Here is a 16,722-nt window from a genome sequence, read left to right on the forward strand (position 1 = left end):
CCTCAAGGCCTCACGATGCAACAGGGCGCGTTCCCTCCTCGAGCTGTCACTCCGCCACTCGTCTCGACCACAATCCCTCTGAGCGACGTTGTCCTGCCGTAGCCCTGCCGTAGCCCGCTCAGCTTTCCTAGCAGTCACTGCGATGCGCCTAACATGCACATGGTCTCCAACCCATGTGCCTCTCTTCCTGTCTCTCAAGAGTAATTCCAAGCACGCACGACTCCGTGCTCCGTGGCGCCCTTTTCACTATTTGTTGCATTTTGTCAGCGCCCATGTTTGTGATTTGTCCTGTACATGCGGCCACTAATCTGGGCCTCTCATCTCCAGGTTTCTCGTCTTGCTATCTTGTTTCTATGTCGCTTTCACATCAACAAATGCGTCTCTCGTCTACGGCTCTCTCATCTCCTCCGTCCCTTGTTTTATCTTTCATCTCATTCATCTCTCGTCTCGTTACGTCTCGAGACGGCCAAAGCCTGGCGGACCACTCCACGCAGGCTTCGCAGTCCCACCAGGTGAAGAACCCTGCTCGGATGCATCCCAGGTGCACAAACAACCACAAAAACAGGGTCTCACGTTCTCATGCAGAGCGCGCCCATTGGCGTCAGCCTGCCCTCCCAGTGCCAATGCTCACACAGCTCGAACAGGAATCGGGTTTTTTTTACGGACCGTCAAAATGTTCACATGCATAGCGCTTTGTGATATTTCAATAAAAGACGAGCTGTAGTCAATATAGGGGAGAGCCAGATTAGGTTTCAATTCCACTTGTCACTGATGTAAATGTCCAGGAACTGAACCTGGGTAATAAGAAATTGCAAGGCAACACAGCAACCACTCCCCTACGTATCTATGTATAAATGCATCTGCAATGCATTTGGGGGATAATAGGGTCGCAGTGAAGAAATTACGATAAGCAGGCGTGGGTACAATGAACAATTAAATAATTATTCAAATAATTATGTTCACCAAGACTAATGGGAGAAATCTAAGACAATGGTGTGTGGATATGAAGGTGACAGGTGAGTGGCACTTGTCATGTGCGAGCTCCGAGTTTGAACAACAACAATAAAAATACTGAAAAGTGCCCAGCACAAAGGAAAGGCCCCCTTGTGGTGACTCCGAGAGACAAGGGGTGGAGTCGTGGAGAGACACTGGCATTTGTTCAATTACATTGCTACCGAGGTCCATTCCTTGATGCGACATGAGACCGACAGGCTGTATGGAGTCAGCAGTAGTCGTGAGAATGAAACTTTGTGCCTGGGTGGCAACATCACAGCTCGGATGTAACGTGTGTCCTGCCTATGATATGGGGCGAGTCGTGACGGCCATGTAAAGGATACCTCTGACGATGGACACCAAGATATAACGTGGGTCTCGTGTATCAGGATTCCATCACCCATAGGCCAGGCTACCACCACGACCGCCTCCAACCTCGACGACTCTGAATAATAAAGCCGCCTCAACCGTCTTCCCTTCACCACCTCATCTCTTGCTTTCACCACTTTCACCACCACCGACAATGACCACCAGGAAGCACCTTCTCCCCATCGCCACATACTCCATTCTCACCTCACTCAATCCATTAACACACTCAACTCACCCACACTCAACCCATCCACAGATGTGCCCTCATCCCACCCTAACCCTGCCCTTACCCCATTCCCACTCTCACTCTCACCCCATCCTCATACTCACCCTAGACCCACTCTCACCCCATCCTCATACTCACCCTAGACCCACACTCACCCCATCCCTACCCTCACGTAATCCTCATCCTAACCCTCGCCTGATCCTCACCCTACCCTCACCTCACCCAATCCTCACCCTATCCTCACAGTCCCCGTAACCCTCACCGCCATCCTCACCCCCAACTGCACCGTCACCGCGCGTCACGCACCCACACGTCGAGCGCGACGTGGCGCAGGGAGCCCGTGCCGCCGTAGAGGTCCACGCTGAGCTGCTGCAGCGTGAGCTTCTCCTCCAGGAGGTGGCCCACGTAGAGCTGCAGCAGGTAGCGGCACGCGCGCTTCTTGATCGAGTCCGGCCACGGGAAGTACCACGGCATGGCTGCGCTCCCCACAAGCCTCGCCTCCTTGTGGCCGCCGTGTTCTCTGCCCTGCTCGTCGCGGCGGTGGTTGTTTGTTACTGTCGCTGTTCTCTCCTCCGCGATGCTGCTGGTGGCGGCGGCGGCGGCGTTGTTGTTGTTGTTGGGGTTCAAGCCCCACGGCCTTCGGCTCGAGCAGTCAACAGCGGCGTGACGTCATATTCACCCACCCCCCACGAAAGACGTCACGCAGGCGGATGACATGACGTCTATAGGAGTTACATCTGGTGTTGACACCACGAAACCGAGTTGGCGGTGGTACATGAGCACTATTTTAAAAAACAACGCAACACGTTCGTCAGTAACAACAATTGTGGTCATATAAATCAGGAATATGATGATAATTGTTTTTTTACCCTTTTATCTGGCAACAAAACTGACACCTTTTTTTTACAAGGAGTCATGTTTGCATAGACCACAATACCTGCAGTCGTAATGCAAACAAAAACATAACTCTGATAATGTATGCACTGTCCTTGAAGTTGATTGGTCCACACCCGAGACAGCTTTCCTTAGAGCCTAGTCTCACATGGGGTTGGACCAGATGACGCTAAAAGGCGTACACCTCAAAGACAATGCACCATCAGAGTATGAGAGCTTGGGGTAAGCATTTACACCATTGGAACCTCATTTGCCTTAGAGCCTAGTCTCACATGGTGAGACTAGGCTCTAAGGGAAACGGACTCGGGTGTAGACCAATCAACTTCAAGGACAGTGCATACATTATCAGTTATGTTTTTTTTTGCATTACGACTGCAGGTATTGTGGTCTATACAAACATGACTCCTTGTAAAAACAAGGTGTCAGTTTTGTTGCCAGATAAAAGGGTAAAAAAACAATTATCATTTTTCTACTGGCAAATGAGGTTCCAAGGGAATATGATGGGCAACATTTTGGGCAATGGCCCTTTTTCGAAGCACGTAGAGGGCAAGAGAGGTCCGGAGGTTGTCGCCATCTTAAATTTCGATTTAAAGCTTTCGTGACTGCAGAGATTCATCTTCTTGGTTCTTTCGGTAAAGTCACGTAGAAGGGAAGTAATAAAATAATACAAATAAAACATAATAAAATAATTCTCACGACGTTTCGGCTGCTTGCGTTGTGGCCGAAACGTCGTGAGAATTATTTTATTATGTTTTACCTGTATTATTTTATTACTTCCCTTCTACGTGACTTTACCGAAAGAACCAAGAAGATGTCGCCATCTTGTTTAGTTCAAACAAATCTGTGCAAGCGCCGCAAACTTGCTTAGTTAAAACGGTGTACGAGCACCGCCATCTTGCTTAGTTCAAACGATGGGCGCGTGCCGCCATCTTGTTCAGCGTCTAAGTGACGCCATTTTGTTTAGTCCGAATCCTTGGAGGGGGTCGCCATCTTGTTTAGTTCAACAGCGACATTGACAATAACGAGAGTGGGAGGACAGCGAGGGGAGTTCGAAGCGAGTTGCTGCGACCATGCGAGACGTCGAGAGGCTAAGGCGGAGTCTTCTCTGCCAGAGTGACCTGGTCACAACAACTCACCCACTCATCCACCTACTCACCCACTCTCACATTCACCCACTCAACCACCCACTTCACTCACCACACACTCCAGGTCACTGCCATTCCCTCCCATCATCGTCGCCATCGTCCCTTGAACCCACGCTCTCCATGACACAGTATTACAACTTTCACCGTGCTGTTTGTTGCTGACAGCTTGGCGTCCTGGACCTTGTGACCCGTGCGACCGTTTAAAAAATTATATAAATCGTTTTTTCGAAACGCTGTGGCCTTAAACACATAAATATATGCGACGTTTCGGGAAGTCACCATTTCCAGTAAACGTGCCGTTCGACCAACGTCGCCGCAACGTTCACTTGGTTCATCACAGCACGTGGTGTGTGGTATGCTATGAAGAAGGGCCATTGCCCGAAACGTCGCCTATTTTGTTTTATAATGAGGCCACACAACACTGCTGTTGGCGGATGTGTTAAGAAGAGCGGCCTCCTTCCTGCCGGCGGTCACGGCCCGTGGCGTCACCGTTGCCAGGCGACCGCGTGGCGACTCGCCCCGCCCGCCCGCACGCCACCGCTCGAGGGCTCAGAGGGCGGTGGTGGTTGTGGTGATAGTGGTGGTTGTGGTTGTAGTGGTGATTGTGGTTGTCGTGGTGATAGTGGTGGTGGTTGTAGTGGTGATAGTAGTGGTGGTGATAGTAGTGGTGGTAGTGGTTGTAGTGGTGATTTACGAGGTTGTGGTGGTAGTGGTGGTTGAGGTTGTGGTGGTGGTCGAGGTTGTGGTGGTGGTCGAGGTTGTGGTGGTTGTAGTGGTGGTTTACGAGGTTGTGGTGGTTGTAGTGGTGGTTTACGAGGTTGTGGTGGTGGTTGTAGTGGTGGTCGAGGTTGTGGTGGTAGTGGTGGTTTACGAGGTTGTGGTGGTGGTTGTGGTGGTTGTAGTGGTGGTCGAGGTTGTGGTAATAGTGGTGATTTACGAGGTTGTGGTGGTAGTGGTGGTCGAGGTTGTGGTTGTAGTGGTGGTTTACGAGGTTGTGGTGGTTGTGGTTGTAGTGGTGGTCGAGGTTGTGGTGGTAGTGGTGGTTTACGAGGTGGTGGTTGTAGTGGTGGTTTACGAGGTTGTGGTGGTTGTAGTGGTGGTCGAGGTTGTGGTGGTAGTGGTGGTTTACGAGGTTGTGGTGGTGGTTGTAGTGGTGGTCGAGGTTGTGGTGGTAGTGGTGATTTACGAGGTTGTGGTGGTAGTGGTGGTCGAGGTTGTGGTTGTAGTGGTGGTTTACGAGGTTGTGGTGGTTGTGGTTGTAGTGGTGGTCGAGGTTGTGGTGGTAGTGGTGGTTTACGAGGTTGTGGTGGTTGTAGTGGTGGTCGAGGTTGTGGTGGTTGTTTATCCACTTCTCCCTGCTGCACGTTGGACCACACGAGTTGACGCCCCACGCGCTTGACCTCGCCGCTCGCGACCCGCCACTCAGACGTGGCCGTCGGGAACGTTGCTGGCCCTGTCAGGTGCCGTGCGGGTGACGGGGGCTCAACTCGCGCCGCGCTCTCAAAGTCGTCAGCCGCGCCGGGAGATCGAACCGGTGACCGTCACTAGTGTCTACAAACCCTACACTGGTCACTCGTGTCTACACACAATGCACACACTGGAGTCACGTGATGTTGATTCGCTAACAGCACTTGCCCCAAAAGTATGTTATGGCTATAGGGGGCATCTTTGTCAGAATCAGAATATGTATTTATACTGCAGGAGGAATCCGATGAGCTGCAAAGCTCTTTCTCACAGATGTCCAGTCGGGGCAGGTCAGAGCGTTACAACAACAAACAATACAAAAACACGATAGGAGTGCAAATTAAAAAAATGACTTTAATAAATGCAACTAAAACTAAACAATTTTCATCTTACTACGTTAGGCCCACTGAGCTATTAGCTTTTTTTTGTTATCAGAAGCAACCTGGCTATCACAGATGATAGCTCGATTAAGTGGCTTATCACGTGGAAATGTTTAGCAGCCAAATCACGTGTAAATGTATTTGTCTTTGTGTGTGCAGAAGCACTGCAGGGTGGACAGCAGCACGGGGAATTCCTGAGCTGAGGTCATCGCGATGTCAAGCCCAGGCGACGCCGAGGAAGACGTCACATCTGGCCTCGCGGGTCTGGGCTGGGAGGCGGCCGCGGGGACCGCAGAAGGGGACGGGGAGGCCCCCGGGGAGGCCCGCAGGCTGCAGGGCCACGCCGCTGCCCTCTGCGTGGCCGCCGGGCGCCTGGCCGGGTGGCTCAGCCGGACGCTGGGGTCCATCGAGCACACGTGAGCATCAGCACCTCGTGCGCCGTGTGCACGTGCGGTCAAAACCCCGACTCACACTGGGGTGCCGACATCTCGGCATGCGAGCCTCTCACTACTCGTGCGGTTATGGCCACATTTGTAAACAAGACTTGGGGGGGATCGGCACGATGCGCAAGTGAAACAACACAAAGTGCGGCAGTTACATTTACATCAGCAAACAACGGCAATGTCCTGCATGTCTGCTCATCGGTGACCTTACTGAACTCAATTCTGCACCTCATTGGCAGAGAACACAGTTGGATAGAAGACTTTAAAAAATATATATTTGAACTGGATAATCCCTCCATATTTTAACATCTCTCACCTACAAGTGTGTCTGGCTGTCTCTAAATGTGGAGGGGGGAAAACCAGAGGTCCCGGAGAAAATTCCACGCGACCACGCGGAGAACATTCAAACTCCAAATATACAGGCATCAGGATCGAGATCAAACCCACAACTTCCCTCAACCAGGCGAGGTCGTTAACATCTCACCACCGTGACATGGCACGAATGCAAATATGTTAAACATAAGGACGTGTTGAAGATCCACTATCATTCCATACAGCTACGTTCTTACTTTAGGCAAAATGCAAAGAAAAGAACTAGGTCTTCTGTTGCAAGGTTTCACATTTGCTTCACAGTGGATCATAAAGATCCCCTGTCGATCTTTATTTAGGCCATTGTGTGCTGGTATCATGTTACTCAGTTGGGATTGCAACAGAGCGAATACAACATGTACTCCTTTAGTTTAACACGTAGGCTTTCGCGACCAATATCATCCATAATAAAGGTTTAAAACAAAAACATTTTTAAAACAGTATTTACCGAAAGAAAACGCATACTGATGCCTATCTGAATGCAGAGTCACACCATCACCCCACACACAAATCTGCTCTTATGAAGATGCCCATTCATCGAGCTAAGAAAGTGTCAGATGGTGACAGTCTGAGAAGTGAAATTCAACATGTTAAAGAGGTGCTGAAAATGAACGGTTACAATGATGCACAAATTAACAGGGCATTGAATGCCAAAACCAAATCAAATAACACGAGCATTGAAACTGTAATTAAAACGATCAAAATACCGTACATTGCGCGAGTAATTGATAAACTAGCCAAATGTTTGGAAAACAAAACATCCAAGTTAGATTTGGCACGGTATATAAAATACAGAAATTAATATCTGGTACAAAAGATGTACAGTATTACTGAAGTTATCAACAGAAGGTGTGTACAGGATTAACTGCACTTGTGGCAAATGTTATGTTGGGCAAACAGGACGAATGATCAGCACGAGACTAAAAGAACATCAGAGAGCAGTAGCAGAACACGCGTGCCAACAAGGACACTCAATTGATTTTGATAATGTTGAAGCTGTGCAAAACTAGCTATTACTGGCCAAGACTAATTAGAGAATATATCGAAATTGAAATAAATACAAATAATTTTAACCGTTCAGATAGCTACCGACTTAGTGCTGCGTGGAAGCAAATAATCAAATACTACATTGTTTAAATGCATTCCTATACAGGCCACCATACTTCAATAGGGATTACTGTTGGTGCGGCTATTTTAATACACACAATGGACAGGAAGGACAAGATCAAAGGGCTCGCATAATGCGCATGCATAATGTACGTTGGCTCATTAATCCCCCCCCCCACTTTGCGCAAGAGCGCAGAAGTACGGTCACCACATCTACGCCTCCAGAAAGGAACGAAACAGGTTGACTTCTTCACAAATCTGGCTGTCGCCTGGTAAAGTCACGTAGAAGGGAAATTAATAATAAAACATAATAAAAAACAATTATTATTTCCCTTCTACGTGACTTTACCGAAAGAACCAAGAAGATGAATCCCTGCAGTCACGAAAGCTTTAAATCCAAACAGATTGTAAATGTTGTGGCTTGGCTCTCCAACACACCGGTGGTGCTGTACTCGTGACGAATTGGCATGTTCTGTTTACGTGACAACCCTGACTAGTTGGCTGTGTCGGGTGGTGGTGGGTTTTAACGACACGTTTGCATTCTGACCACAAGTATTGTGGTTAATACAGACATGATTCCTTGTAAAAGGTTTCAGTTTGGTGTTTTAACATCTTGAATTAAAGCTTCCGTGACTGCAGGAATTCATACTCTTTGGGTCTTTCAGTAAAGTCACGTAGATAGAAAGATAATAATAAAATAAATAACATTGAGATATTTACGCGATCTAAACCAAAAAATAAAAATAAACCTCTTATGTACTCCGTTGTTATCATTATTATGAAATGCAAAGGTGAGTGGAAACCAGGGCGGTCAGTGAGCGTATTGACGGCACCTCTGCCCTGTGGCTTCCCGTGACCAGGGCCGTGCCCGGGAGCCACGTGAAGGGGAGCGCCCCCTCTTCGAACCCCGGGCTCCTGGTGTCCATGTTGGGCTGCGGTCGCTTGGGCCGCGTGCTGGCCCGGGCCCTCCTGGACGAGGGTTGTCTCGACCCCACGCAGCTGCTCGTGTCCACGCGCCGCCCACACCTGCTCAGTGAGAATCTCAGCCATGAGCAACTCCATCACAGGCGCTCCAGGGCTCCTAAACAATACTGTTACCTTTTTATTTTACCAGGTAAAGCCCACTGAGCTATTTAGCTCTTTTTCAAAAGCGACCTCGTGATCACCAATGATACAATACTACTCACAATTAAGGTATCATGCATCTTGCTTTCATGTCGGCCCATGGGTCTAGGATGTCCTCAAAGGGGGTGGATCGCGCAAATGATGCTGCTCTATTGATATAATAGCCAGACACTGTTAATCGGGCTTGGTCCATGGTAGACTGCAGAAAATTTCGTATAAATTTTTTTTAACGTTTGTATTTGTTTATCTGTTGATTCAGGGCCCCCTCATTGCCGACTGGGCCCCTGTGCGTTGCGTAACACTGCCACATAGCCCCCCCCCCGAACCCCCCATAGTTGGGCCCCTGGCCTCCCGCCATGCTTTTGGGATACATCCGATTTTCATGTCTTTTTTCGTGGCATCACAAAACGACACGGCCCTGGCGGAACCGTGGGGTGCGAACGTAATGCCGGGGTTTAGCGACCTCGATTTAGCGACCGCGGATCTCTTGACGTAGCAGCTGCCGTGGGGCTGTGGCGTACACACAGGAGATCTGGGAGCGCGCGGTGTGCACTGCTGCTACGACAACGCCCTCGCGGCCTCGTCCCGGCCACCCCTGCTGCTCCTGTGCGTGCTGCCCTCGCAGCTGGACGCGGTGGCGGCCGACATGCAGGGCCTCTTGCACTCGCGCAGCCTCGTGCTGTCGTTCACGAGCGCCGTCCCCCCGCCCAGGTGTGGCCTGCTGGGGGACAGCTGGCCCCTGGCCAAGGGTCTCTAAACTTAAACTAAACTTTTTCTGTTACCAGGTAAGGCCCACCGAGGCTGCTTTGACAGATTCCTTACATTTGTAAAGTGGTGTAAAATCCAGGTTGGCTTTCCCACATTTACAGTTCAAACAATGTCCTTTGCAGGAACACCTGATCGGCTCTGAACATGCATAAAACACCTCTGGGAATTGTTATCCAAATTGGCACCCATGACTTGTACATTTTTGTCCAACCAAAGCCATCTGGAGAAGAGCCAGTAGCTGCAACGTGGTGCTTGTGACCCAAATTCCAGCATTGGTAGACAGCTCATTGAGCGTTGTCCTAACAGAGATCTATTCTGCCCTTGTTCACAGAGATGAGAGCTTGTTTCAGCATATATGACGACAGTCGTGTGAGGTTTTGTAAGTATATTTTTAGTATTTTTTATTTTACCAGGTAAGGCCCACCGAGCTATGTAGCTCTTTTTCGGAAGTGACCTGGCTATCACAAATGACGGCTCAACGAACTGGATTATCGTCATCACGTGGAAATGTATAGCAGGAGTCAAATACTCTAAATGGATGATGTTGATTCTAAATGTGGAGGGAAAAACCGGAGGACCCGCAGAAAAATCCACGCGGCCTCGGGCAGAGAGATGCACAAACTCCAAATAAACAGCAGGCGTCTGGGTTGGGATCGAACCCACGACCTCCTGCATACCAGGCAAGGGAGTTAACATCTCACCACCGCAATACCCATTGTCGATGTCTCAAAGAGGCATCGACCCACGGATTTCCACCGCTACCCCTCCAGTCCCACAAATTGGCCCAGCTGTGACCGTAGCAGAGCTCCCATCTCCCGGTCAGTAATGTGAGGGTTCAAATCTCGGTACTAAGTCGCCTTGGCCCAGTGTTCTAAAGGGGCCAACGAAACAAGTACCACTCATTGGGAAGTCAACAGTGGTGTTTTGCAGAGAGAATGAATGGTCTCTATCATCGGAATGTAGAATTTTCCTGGCCCCTATTACAGATGAGCACTTCCCAGCGATCGTTTGAGTGCGGAGAAACTGAACTTAGTTTCTCCTGTCAACGGTGACTTCATGGCCATGAATTACCCTTTGAGTTAATGGCTCACCTCGGCTGTGTGCTTCGAGCTGGGGTTTGTGGATCACACGTTACACCCGCATGCAGGCCAATGGTTGTCTTAAGCAAAGTACAGAAAGTTATTGTAGTCAAAGTCTTACTCGGAGAGCAACTGACCATCAAGAGTCTTGAGATTCAGACCCTTTAGGATAAAGAACCAGTGTTAACATAATGGGTGTTGGCACATTTGTTACCACACTGCACTGTAACATCCGGGGCAAGTGAAACCTGACCCAGTCCTGCCCTCCCCCTTACAGCAGCGTGAGTTTGCATGGCAGCCAGGTGAGCTCACGACCCGTCTTGCCCACAGCATCCTCCGTCTTGCTGTGTGAGGGCATATGAAGAGTAATAATTACTTTTACAAGCGGAACGCTCGGAGGTTGCTGGGTGGCAAACGACCGAGCTGTGCATTCTGGGTTGAAGCTCAAATTGGGTTTCTCGAATTCCACCCCCCGGAATATTAAATTATTTATTCGTCTGTTGTTCTACCCTGGTCCCAAAACCAGCCCTTTATGGTCATAACCCTTATAATGATAATGATGACAAGTCAACAACTCAGCGGTGTGGAGCCAAGCTCAGGGCTGCTCGAAATCCTGACCCAACACAGAGAGGCCTTTAGATGTTTCTTGAAAGTAGTCCGAGTGCGTTTGATGTTACGGATGTACAAAGGGATAGAGTTCCACACCGAGGGGGTGACTGCAGAGAACCGACATGAGGCTGTAACAGTATAGTGTAGTGTATAGCAGTATATAGTAGTGTAGTGTATAATAATGAAGAGTATAGTGCAGTGTAGCTTATCGTGTAGCGTATAGTGGCGTGAGGTTGTAACAGTTTGAGACGTTAACCCTGAGATGAACTTGGTAGACGTGAAGTTGCCGCAGAGTTGTAAATAGCAGGTGCCCAGACCTAATGGTCACCTGCCTTTCCACGAGGAATAAACTGTCAGGGGTTACATGGGGTGAGTCCGCAGATGTCCCATCTTCACATATGTATCCTCAAAAATAACCTAGCAATCATAACATTTCTATAAAAGGCACATAAACAACATCTATTTAGACAAACTGCCAATATTTGCGGTAGGGACATTTAATTAAGCCAGCAACACACTCCAACAGCTCAGCTGTGTTTGAATTGTTGATGGGAATCCGAAGACATGACAAATGAAATCTCTTCAAACCTTTGTTTCCCTCAGACTGAAGCAGCTCCTTGGGCACGGCAGGGTGATGAAGCCGGAGTTTGTGATGGACTGCGTAGGCCAAGATGACTGCCACACACAGCTGGAAGCGGGTCCTGGACTCAGGCCATCACCCAGAGTCACAGACGGGCCACCTGAGGCTCCCACGTGGGGTGAGCCATAGGGAAACGCAGGGACACGACACATCGCACTCCGCATTTCACGCCACATGAGAGTCTGTCTCGGCAAGGGCTTTTTGAACAACGGCTCTGATCACTTTGGGACCTACAAACGCACACACCACAACCACTCCCAGTGACGCACCACAAGGAAACCGAGCTGCACACCTTTTAAAATAAGCTTATTTTAACCAAGTGAACCAAAAAAAAAATTTGGTTAAATCAAGTGCTATGAACCTAAATTTACTGAGTAAAAGATATAACTAAATAAAATAATGTTTGGTTTCAATTAACCCCTTCCTGTTCCGAGTCGTCTGCAAGTTGCAGGGTGTGAGTGTCCCGTTCACCGCTGAATCTCGGAACGCATAAGCGGGTGTCGTTAATTTGATTTAGAGAGGCGTAGCGCCATTGTTTTTAAAGACATTGTACTCACCGCAGAGAACCATAGCGACACGGCCACTCTATGATAGCTGGCGCCAAACTGTGCCACACGCCCTCCTGCATGGACTTGTACTACAAGTGTAATATAGCTCTCAGAGACGCCGTCTTGTCTTCTGTATATTTATTAAGAATAAAGTCCAATGACAACTCAACACGTAACCGCGAGTGACTCTGTACACTTGGGTAGTGACACAACTCTATTCTGAGAGAACATAGCTTCCACTCTCAAGACAACTCGCAGACGATGGAGACGACCCTATCCAAGGCAACGACGACGACGGCAGCTCCCCACACGAAGCAGCCCCAAGCCTCCGCTCGCGCTCGGTCCGGCCGCACCTGGCCCTGCCGATCACCGCCCTTATTACACTTTCCCGCCATTGGTGCTCTATCCTACATTATATATTATTTATTATAACGCGATTTTTCCACAACGCGGCGTTCTTCAGGAACGCATCGACCACGGCCGCCGCGTTACCGAAGAACAAGAGCGCACGCCAATTCCACCCCGTTGCAACGGTTTGCCTGCAGGCCACATCGCGAGGCCGAACCCCAGAACGCTGGAGCTCTGCGCCTGCGCCGCCCTCGACGCGTGCGCCACACGAGGCCTCCCAGCCACGTCGGCCGCCACCCTCGTGGCTCGGGCCTTCGCGGGCGAGGGCCAGGGCTTCAGGGTGCGGCCGGGACGGAGCGACGGCAGCGGTGGCGACTTCGCACCAAGCCCTGCGTGCGCAGCCTCCCTCATGCCCGACCGGTGGGTTCACGAAAACGTGCGAAAGGGGCTGCCGCCTGACCCCCATGCCCGGACCTAAACCCAGATGCACGTTTCCTCAGCCCAGGTCTTATCAACACCGCGCGGGGTACCGTGATGTGGAGAAATTCTCCTGTTTCGGTCTTAAATAGAGGGATAAATGTGATGTCGTCACTTGTGAGCCAGACGTCACGGTGCTCGAATTGTAAATGTTGGGGGTTTACTCTCCAACACCGGTGCGCTGAACTAGTAACCAACTGGCATATTTTGTTGATGTGACAAACCTTACTAATAGACTGTCTGGTGGTGGCAGGTTTAACAACATTTATACTTAAGCGATCTAACCCAAAAAAACCTCGATTATGGATAATATTGGTCGCGAAAGCCTATGAGTTAAAGCTCTACTGTAATGGAGTTCAGAATCAAAAATATGTATTCATACTGCAGGAATCCGATGAGCTATGAAGCTCTTTTTCACAGATATCCAGTGAGGGGCACAGGGTAAGAATGTTACAACAACAAACAATACAAGACACAATAGTAGTGCAAAGTACAGGAAAGTCAAACAAATCACCCAAACACAAATAAAACTAAACCATCCCCATCCTACCAGGTAAAGCCCACTGAAGTATTACCTAATTTTTCAGAAGCTACCTGGCCACAAATGATAGCTCAACAAAGTGGCTTATCACGTGAAAATTTATAGCAGCAAAATAATCTATTGGCAGCAGAGGAAGGATATTTTGTGAAGTGAGAGGTTTTCATCAGGGGATGTTGTCAATCGCAGAGAAGAAGGGCGGTGGCTTGGACAGTTGGAGGGAGTCGGCAGTTCCTGTACTTTGCAGGACTATCGTGTTTTTGTGTTGTTTGTTGTTGCCACGTTCTTACCCACCCCTACTGGACATCTGTGAAAAAGAGCTTTATAGCTCATCGGATTCCTACAGTATAAGTAAATATTCTGCTTTTGTCAAAACTTATGTTCCCCAATCTCGTACATCTCGAGATAGTTATGTTCCTATTGGACCGTAGTATTTGACAAAATTGTATAAAATGCCCCGTCGTAGTAAAGTGAAATTCCCACAGCAGACTCCTTCATGGCCGCCAATAAATGCAACACCCTAATGCACGTGTAATGACGACTTGACACACTTCTCTTGAGATGGCACTTTATTGAAGACACGTTCACTTGACATCAGGTGGAGACCCCCACTGCAACAGCCCTGAGTCTCCCGCGCATCTCCCTTATATACCAACACGAGGCCACGACCCCCTTCTTGATCATTCTCGCTGACTCTGGACGCTCGCTCCACCGGCAAACTCTACCGTCCTCTTCCGTCACCTGACCACGCTCCCATTCTCGAACATTCCTGTAGCCACCAGTCCCTTCGCACTCACAACTGACTTCCCTGTCATTACCTCCTGTGGCCACTAGTCCCCTCACACCGCATGCAGACGTTTGAATCTGTTCTGCTACGAATCACGTTGTGCTTTGTCTCCGTATGTCTCCTTCTCTTTGCGTGTCTCCTTGTAGGCAGCTGCCCCACGCTGATCTGGTGGTGGCGTGGGCGACAGAGATGCCCCTGTCTCTCTGGCTGGGTGGGCACCCATCGGCGCAGGAGCTTCTGCTCTCTGCTCTGCAAGGGAATGGAAGTGGTGGTGGTCAGGTCTGATGTGCGCCGAGAGGGCAGGCGAGGGTGAGAGTGCGGGGATCGGAGCACGTGGAAAAAAACACGCACTCATATAACTGGTTCTGAACGGAGTAGGTGGATAAAAATGCACTCGCGTGGCCAGGCTGCGAAGCGATACAGAGTTCCTTTACAAGGCACGCAGTCATAATGAGGGGGACTACTGCAGCACGCTGCTTCGGCAGATTCAGTGAAATTTGCACTCATAATTATGGATGCTATGAAGTTGCGCACGATGAGGAAGGGGATGGGGTGCAGGTTCGATAAAAAATTCCCATCAGCTGCGCTCGGTCACTGAAGCACATGAAGCCCATGCTGCCAGCCCCGGTCGAACGGGTTTGGCCAATTCAGTGACTGGCATCAAGAGCCCAAACGCGCTTATCTGAAACTCAGTGGACTCTACAAGAGCAGGCCGTAGCCCAGGCAATAACATGACAGTGCATGTTGCATGAACGAGGTCTCATTGCAAGATCACAGCACACTCCGTCACATTCTGGGGTCCAGGTTAGGGATGGTGGAATATGTTTAGCACATTGGCTTTTGCGACCAATATTATCCATAAAAAAATTAGTTTTTCTTTTTCTGGCTGTCACTTGACGAGGCTGGTTTTTGTAATTGTAGTGACTGTACTTGTCACTGTACGGTGCCGGGCTTGCGAAGTCACGGCCGGTAATATGATTACGGGCAGCCTGGGTTATGGGCTGCAGTACCAACTCTAGCGGTGGTTGGGTGAGCGCTGGTTAGCGTAGAGGCACCGCAAGCAATGTGCGGTGTCGGCTCCCAGCGAGGGAGCGAGAGGGAGTATCAGCCAGCCAGGGTTACTCTGGGGCACGACACTCTGGCTGACCTGTTGTCACGTGACCGGACGATACTGGAGGGGGGGGCCACCGGTAGACGGGGGCCGAGGCGCGGTCACGTGGTCCCGAGGGGCTGTCGGGAACATTCGTGAAGGAGCTCGAGAAGCCTGGAAGGTGGGCGGGGCTAAGGGCGGAGCTGAGGGCGGAGCCAGCCCCAGCCCCGGGGCATCTAACGAGAGCTATGCGAGGAGCTCAAGGTTCTTTATGTGTTGGTGTTCGAAGATCCACGTCGGGGAGAAGAAGCCTCTAGCCATGCGGTCCGGGACCCAGTTTGTGGTCCGGACCGGGATAGCGACCCATGTCTAGTTCTGCGGTAGCGTGGTTAGATGGTCATTCAAGACCCGAGCGTAGGTTGTGTTATGTTACGTACTGTTATGTGAATAAATAGTGTTGCTTCCAAGATAACGTTTGCGACTCAGTTGGACTCACTACATAATTACTAGTGAAACGTCACGGTACTTGGAATTGTAAATGTTGTGGGTTTACTCTCCAACACACCGATGTGCTGAGCTAGTAACTAATTAGCACGTTTTGATTACTTGACAAACCTTACTCATGGATGGAATCTGCGAATCTGCAGGTCCTAAGTAGCCTCTCGTGTGAGGAATGAGGGGGTGAAGATTCGGTGGTCATCACCGCCGATACTTTGAATGCCACCGGACTTGGCCATCGCTTCTTTCCTTCTGCCGGATCCCGCAACACCCAACTTGCCGAACCGCCCTTCACAGTCTCAGCTCCACCATGTGGCCTTTAAATCTTATCCAGTGGAGTGCTATACTGCAGGTGCCACTCCCTGATGTCCAGAGACCTTGAGGGAGAGTTCAAGGAGGGTCAAACTACCCACGGCCTCGGATCAGCTCCGGAGGGGGAGAATGCCGTCTGCCCGATGGCACTCCGCACCGCGTCAAGTGCTGGAGCATCAGATGACGCGTGCTTGAGCAGGTGCAGTGGCAGATGCCTGCGTGTCCGAGTCGGGGCACGGTTCAGCTGGCGGGTGGAAAACCGAACCCTGCCAACAGAAATACATCTCGGTAACGATAGCACGACCCTAGGCCATTTTTATAGCGCAATGCTATCACAGCAGGGGGCGACGTTGGTTAGTCTCGTGCCAAGCGTGTAATTTCCAGGAAATTTTTCAAATTTGGACAATTCCGGCACACTATGGGCCCCACTCGTTTCCCATGATGCCAGGGGATCTTTAACGTCTGCCACGAAACAGACGGCGCGTGGTAGCATTCTAGTCCATAAACCCCCAG

At 50.0% G+C, this 16,722-nt stretch overlaps 3 protein-coding genes across 7 annotated transcripts in view; 1 reads left to right on the plus strand and 2 right to left on the minus strand.

The window, feature by feature from the left end:
- The window catches only part of ATG2B (autophagy related 2B), a 74,074-nt gene extending 71,805 nt beyond the window's left edge, over positions 1 to 2,269 (minus strand). For all 3 annotated transcript variants that reach the window (XM_078864655.1, XM_078864654.1, XM_078864653.1), the window contains exon 1: positions 1,895 to 2,269. In XM_078864655.1, the coding sequence (XP_078720781.1) occupies positions 1,895 to 2,062 (168 nt within the window). In that variant the 5' untranslated portion in view covers positions 2,063 to 2,269. The remainder of the gene's footprint in view (positions 1 to 1,894) is intronic.
- A 1,196-nt stretch (positions 2,270 to 3,465) lies between these two features.
- Positions 3,466 to 14,971, plus strand: NOXRED1 (NADP dependent oxidoreductase domain containing 1). 2 transcript variants are annotated; one of them, XM_078864659.1, is made up of 7 exons: positions 3,466 to 3,603; positions 5,631 to 5,887; positions 8,251 to 8,423; positions 9,043 to 9,226; positions 11,575 to 11,729; positions 12,705 to 12,927; positions 14,456 to 14,971. In XM_078864659.1, exons 2-7 carry the CDS (start codon positions 5,685 to 5,687, stop codon positions 14,592 to 14,594), a joined length of 1,077 nt encoding a protein of 358 aa, XP_078720785.1. In that variant the 5' UTR covers positions 3,466 to 3,603; positions 5,631 to 5,684; the 3' UTR covers positions 14,595 to 14,971. The 2 variants fall into 2 exon arrangements, with proteins under 2 accessions (XP_078720785.1, XP_078720784.1); XM_078864658.1 differs by lacking the exon at positions 3,466 to 3,603 and adding an exon at positions 4,512 to 5,161.
- Positions 11,627 to 16,722, minus strand: part of GTF2A1 (general transcription factor IIA subunit 1) — a 66,615-nt gene continuing 61,519 nt past the window's right edge. Inside the window, exon 11 of one of the 2 annotated variants that reach the window (XR_013637598.1) lies at positions 11,627 to 11,711. The gene's annotated coding sequence lies outside the window, so the exon portion shown is untranslated. Of the gene's footprint in view, positions 11,712 to 14,970; positions 16,476 to 16,722 lie in introns of those variants that run through there. The other variant, XR_013637597.1, reaches the window with a different exon arrangement.

Source organism: Lampetra fluviatilis, chromosome 18, assembly GCF_964198595.1.
Source record: "Lampetra fluviatilis chromosome 18, kcLamFluv1.1, whole genome shotgun sequence".
NCBI lineage: Eukaryota > Metazoa > Chordata > Hyperoartia > Petromyzontiformes > Petromyzontidae > Lampetra > Lampetra fluviatilis.

Coding starts and splice junctions, on each gene's coding strand:
- NOXRED1 (XM_078864659.1), top strand. CDS start 5,685: ATGTCAAGCCCAGGCGACGCCGAGGAAGACGTCACATCTGGCCTCGCG. Junction 5,888..8,250: donor CTGGGGTCCATCGAGCACAC/GTGAGCATCAGC, acceptor TCCCGTGACCAG/GGCCGTGCCCGGGAGCCACG. Junction 12,928..14,455: donor GCCTCCCTCATGCCCGACCG/GTGGGTTCACGA, acceptor GTCTCCTTGTAG/GCAGCTGCCCCACGCTGATC.